Below are 6,233 nucleotides of genomic sequence, written 5' to 3' on the forward strand. Positions count from 1 at the left end.
TCTTAAACAGGTTGATAACAAAATGTAATTTTGCTTCAAATACTACAAAAATTCAATGAAAATCGGGCACTTCAAATGAAAAAAAGGAATGGTCTTTTTATTTAACGCATCATTGTAAATATAACGGATTTTGATGAGACTGTCATCAAAGTGAGAGGATTAACACTATAAAACCAGGTTTAATCCACCAATTTCTACATTTGAAAATGTCAGTAAAAGTCAGGAATATGACAGTTCTTGTCCATTCGTTTTTGATACGTTTTGTTATTTGATTTTGTCATGTGGTTATGGACTTTCCGAATTGATTTTCCTCCAAGCAGTATTTTTGTGATTTTATTTTTTGCTAGGCATCCAAAAATTCATTTGAACAAATAAAGTATGTTCTAAGTAACTCACCAAGGGCTATTGATTGTATGAATATGAACTAGTTTTGAGATAGGGAAAACAATTACCCTCATGTCAAATGTTTGAGTAAATGGCGGGGATCCACGTCTTGGTTTATGACTATTCAATTATTAATTTGATTGCAAACGTACAACGTGTGGTGTCCAGCGTATTTCGTTTCCACGACCAACATATTTTGTTTTCTTTAAAAGAAAGTCTTTGTATATGTATTTAATGGTAAAACTTGCCCTTTCAAATACCTAAACCATAGTCATCTTTTTTTATACTTATATATTAGTTTTAACTATAAAGACTTTCAAAGTATAGTTAGATTTTCATATTTGTATATACGTGTATTATGTGCAATGTGTCTCATTCGCCAAATTACCTTAGCCGTATTTGGCAAAACTTTTAAGAATTTTTAGTCCTCCTTCCTCTTCAACTTCGTACTTTATTTGGCCTTTTAATAAAATTGAGAAAGGAAATGGGGAATGTGTCAAAGCGACAACAACCCGACCATAGAGCAGCCAACAGTCGAAAGGAATCAATAGGTCCTTAATATTGCGAGAAATTCCCGCATCCGTAGGAGTCCTTTAGCTGGCCCCTTAAAAATATGTAAACTAGTACAGTGATAATTACGTCATACTAAATTCCGAATTATACACAAGAAATTTAAATTAAAAATCATACAAGACTAACAAAGGCCAGAGGCTCCTGACTTGGGACAGGCGCAAAATTGCAGTGGGGTTAAACATGTTTATGAGATCCCAACATGTTTATGAGATCTACTACTATACCTCTAGCCAATGTAGAAAAGTAAACATGTTTTGATTCAAGCGTCACTGATGAGTCCTTTGTAGACGAAACGCGCGCCTGGACTATGATGAGTTTATTGACATGGTTGTGTATTGATTGCACGTTTGGATATTATTGTATAATATGTGAACCAATCAATATGTGAGACAGCAATACAATATGTTATTAATTTTAATATTATTATTCATATGACTTTTGATCATGTGTAAGACTAGAAAATCATGAGGCATACAATAACTAAGAATACATAAATTTTTAAATACAACTGTTTAATGTTATGCATTAGATATAGAAATTCATTTTGCTTATAAGGTGTAACACCATTAGTTCAGGCCCGGCCAGAAAGCACATACCAGAAAGTAATACATACATGTATTTAACACAAAATAGTTCCTACACATGAGTGTAACTTTCAAATATGTAGAATATTTAGGTATTTTTGGTGTGCCTACTTAACACGGAGGAATTTAACATAGAAAGCAATGGGACCATGAATTAGTGGTGTACTTCCACAAGCGTATGTAAAAATTCACCTCACGATATTTTAACATTCAGCCTATTATTGATAACCTTTGAAATGCAGTGTTATTTTTTTCATCTGGAAATAATTCTTTAGATTGCACAAAGGCTTTTCTTGCTGATCCGGTGTCTCCTAACAATTGAAAACATATACCTAGGATGTTGTAACATTTACTTTTCATATTAGCACCCGGTATACGCGAGTTTTCTTGTATAGTCAACTGTAGACCCCGAAGTGAATCCCGGAATTGCCAGCTATTTTGTAGATGATAATGACATAGAAAACGAAGGAAATGAGCATATACTACCGGAGGCAATACACAATGCACTTCCATTTCTAATTCAGTAGGTATTAACAGAGAGTCTTCATCAAACATCACATAATCTAAAAGCAAATATCTCCAAAACTGAACAACAGTCATCTTCCTGTACAAATGTAAACTAAGTAGTTCATTATGAATATCTGAAATATTCATTGGAATGTGAATTTGTTCCTGTGAACATTTTGATATAGAATACTGGACGATGTAAAGAGCTTTACTGAATTGCTTTCTTTTGTAGAAAAACGAAGCTAACATCAACCATCCAGATACAGCGTCAGGACGTATGTTCAGTAGCAAAGTATTTGTATAGGTATTGAAGTCTTCATAATTAGATTTATTACCGGATCTATCATCACTTGGTAGTAAATCTTCAAATTTGCAACAGTAATTTGACACGTAGAATGTATACAGGTGTTTGATTTTTGAGCTCTCACAGAATAATAACTTATATATCCCTTTTTTTAAAAGAAATTCATAATTCGAATCTATATTGTCTAACCTAAATGTTGTTGATATTATGAATTTTTCGACGCTGTTGATATGTAAATAACATGACTCCATGTTTATATTATATGTCAATGCAAAGAATCTCGAAATTTGGTCTGAAAATAAGATACATTGCCAATCATAACTATTTAAAATATACAATTTATTTAAAAGGGTTTCCTGTTCGTGTCCATGTATCTTATTTTCAAATAAATTGTTCTCTGGAATGAAATAATGCAGACAAACTCCGTATTCAACACAATATATAAGCCTCCTGAAACATCTCATAAAACCAAATATTAAGTTTTCAGGTTTCCATATTGATAAAGGCAATTCTTCGCATACCCAAAACAAAATTGTTTTCATAAAATATGAACAGAGCAAATCTTTACATTCTCTATCTAAAGCTATAACGTCTTTCAAAAGAATTTTCAGAAGTGCATAACATTGTAACTGTGTATGTGTAAAGGAATACAAAAGAAGTTTTTCTCCAACGGAAAATGATATGCGCCATTCTAAGTCTTCTTGAGAAGATCCTGGGACACCAATAGGTACAAATAGAACCCCGTGTGTTACAATTGCCTGTTTAAGATCGTATTTCGGCCATGATTTATTTGATCGTATTATCCATGGTTTTGCTGGTGTTATCTATAGTTTACTATGTAAACAGTATGCTACGTCTAACTTGTCATCGTCATCGGATATACATGGCCCGTGCACAGTCGAAATCAAGTTGCTTAAGTATCCTTGTTTAAATAAAAGGCTTGAAAAGAAGAAATCCTTGCCCTTCCTATTATAGCATAATTTTAAGATCTTAGTGTGTGTATAGTGCAGTACTCGTAACTTAGTATAACCGGACTTTGTATCTGCCATGTCCATTTTAAAATGTATTTTATCAACATTTAAATAAATGGGCGTGTCTTCACTGACCTCCATGTCATTTCTAACCAACATGATATCGATATCACTTCCTCGCATCTCGAGGCCCTCTCCAAAACTACCACTGGTTATCATTATGCATTTCTCATTGCTTTGGTAATGATCTCTGACAGTGTTCATCATTCTGATTGTTTTTACGTGCTCTTCTGATCCAACAATATTCTGACATAGATACTGGTACAGCGCTGTTGATACATAAAATGTTGCTGATTCTGTAAAAGAAGTTTACACAATGTTTAAGAATTGCCTTCTCGTTTGAACTGTTTGACATTACCATTTCGGGGCATTTTATAGCTGACTGTGCGGTATTGGAATTGCTCATTGTTGAAGATGTTGCAGTATGGTGACCTATAGTTGTTAATTTCTGTGTCATTTTGGTCTCTTGGGAAGAGTGTCTCATTGGCAATAATACCACATCTTCTTTTTTATATTTATATTTTAATTTTATACTTTATTTATTAATTTTTATTTTATCTATCCAAGCTACTTTGCATAACAGTATCTTAAGATAAGATTGTTAAGACTTTTGGTTACAGAACATTTCGTTTGTATGTTTATGATGTTGGTAAGATAACATATCGTTTCGTATGTTACTGGTGTTGGTTACAGGACATGTCGATTCTTATACTTTTAGTGTTTTGATGACAGCACGTTTTTTGATCGTGTGTTAATATATATTGATACTTTTTGTTATATAACATTTGGGATATTTCGGATTGAGTTTTGATATGATCTAAAAGTATTGTGAACAGATTACTCAAAAATTAGAAATGGTCGAAACAATTTTTATACAGACGTTTTAATGCCACTCGAAGAGACGAAAACTACAAGGTTTATTTTAACGTTCTTGGAATCTGCAATATGATAAAAGCCTTTGTGTTTGTATAAATAAAGGCAGGAATAGTATACCGTTGTTCCAAAGTCATAAATCGATTGCGGTAAAACAAATCTATATTTCATAATCTTTAGATATAAATCTTTATAATGAATATATGAGTGAATTGGTATCTACTAATAAATTGACATAAAAGCATAAAAAAGATAGCTTCAGGAGAATGCCAATATTCATCATTCATTAATTCCAACATTTGCATTTTTAAGACAGGTGCACGTTTTGTCTTTAAAAGACTCATCAGTGACGCTCAGATTAATAGGTTAAAGTACTAAGTGAAAGAGCATTCATGACCCAAAATTCTTGATTTATATTTGAACATATATTTTTTTTAATGAGTTTTATCAGCAATTTTGAAATGCATGTATTTATATATTTAACATTATTATTTTAACAATCAATTAAACTTTGTGGAAGGTTGTTTTTCAATAGTAACTGAAATGAATATTTTTTTAGAACACTGTCTACTAATAAAAAAAATTCATAACTTTACAATGTTTTATTTAACGCATCAATGTAAGTATAACGGAATATGATGAGACTGCCATTACAGTGAGAGGGTTAGCTCTATAGAACCAGGTTTAATCCACCATTTTCTACATTTAAAAATGCCTGTACCAAGTCAGGATTATGACAATTCCTGTCCATTCGTTTTTGATGCGTTTTGTTATTTGATTTTGCCATGTGATTATGGACTTACCGAATTGATTTTCCTCTAAGTTCAGGTTTTTTTTTGTGATTTTACTTTTTATTATCTTTGATGAATTAATCACTCATGATAAAGGCTTTCACCTGAGGGCCTCGGATATTGAAGTACTGGTGGCCATCTTGAAAGGTGGCCATTTTGAAAATAAGATTTCGAAAACATCACAGTACATTTTGTTATTACTATTTATACTATTGTTTTGATACATTTGCAACTTGTTTTGCAAGTCAGTGTTGCTATCTGTTTTAGATATTCACCAAGTGTTGAAATCAGACATGCACATGTTCATAAAATAAATGAATATAATACATAATTTCTTTTACTTACAGGTTTGCCTAAGTAACCTTCTTACGATATAACTGTAGTATATATATATAATATAACTTATGACCATACTATATTGAAAAGAAGAAAAATTGTAGATACTAGTATTGAAATCATTGGAGCTGAAAAATCTAATGAAAAAATAGACTAATGAAATGTAAAACGCCAAGAGAGGACACGTGAGGATTAACAATTTCCAGCAAATACCAAAAGAACATACATAGACATTGAAGCTGGTTATCATTCCTTTGATGCTAGCATACAAAGATGTTGTATCATATTGTATTAGTTTCTCGCATCACTCAACTTTGAACAGTTAAATTAAGGTGATGGATTTGCAAAAAACAACACTCCTGCATCACAAAGCAGAATGGTCATAATCCACGAAAATATTCCCTTTTGAACTAGAGCCACATTCTATCGTTATCTATTTTTCAAAACACGTTTCATGTTAAGAGTAGATCCATCCAGTTTAAAATAAATGACTAGCCATAGTTCAGGTCACGGTCATGAAATAAACCGGTCTTGTGAAGAAGGGTTATAAAAAGTAAAATAACAAAAGTACCTGATTCCATGGACATTTGGAAAAACAAAAAGCTCAAACACATCAAATGTATAGTTAACAACTGTAATATTCCTTAATTAGTATAGGCATTTTCTAATGTAGAAAATGGCGGATTAAACCCGATTTTGTAGGTAGCTAATTGTCTCACTTGTACAACAGTCGCATACAATTTCTTTAAATTACAATGTTAACAGTATGCGTATCATGTGTAGATTATTAGGTAGAGTACAAGGACGCTTATTTCACAAAATGCTGAATATAAAATTAGAAAGGGCACCT

General features: G+C 32.0%; 1 protein-coding gene across 1 annotated transcript; it reads right to left on the minus strand.

The window, feature by feature from the left end:
* Positions 1–1,719: 1,719 nt before the first annotated feature.
* On the minus strand, positions 1,720–5,970 carry LOC134698095 (uncharacterized). Its single transcript, XM_063560386.1, has 3 exons — positions 5,955–5,970; positions 3,459–3,679; positions 1,720–3,176 (listed from the first exon to the last, which is right to left on the minus strand). The coding sequence occupies exons 1-3, from the start codon at positions 5,968–5,970 to the stop codon at positions 1,752–1,754; spliced, it is 1,662 nt and encodes a 553-aa protein (XP_063416456.1). The 3' UTR covers positions 1,720–1,751.
* Positions 5,971–6,233: the final 263 nt, after the last annotated feature.

This window comes from Mytilus trossulus, chromosome 14 (genome assembly GCF_036588685.1).
Source record: "Mytilus trossulus isolate FHL-02 chromosome 14, PNRI_Mtr1.1.1.hap1, whole genome shotgun sequence".
NCBI lineage: Eukaryota > Metazoa > Mollusca > Bivalvia > Mytilida > Mytilidae > Mytilus > Mytilus trossulus.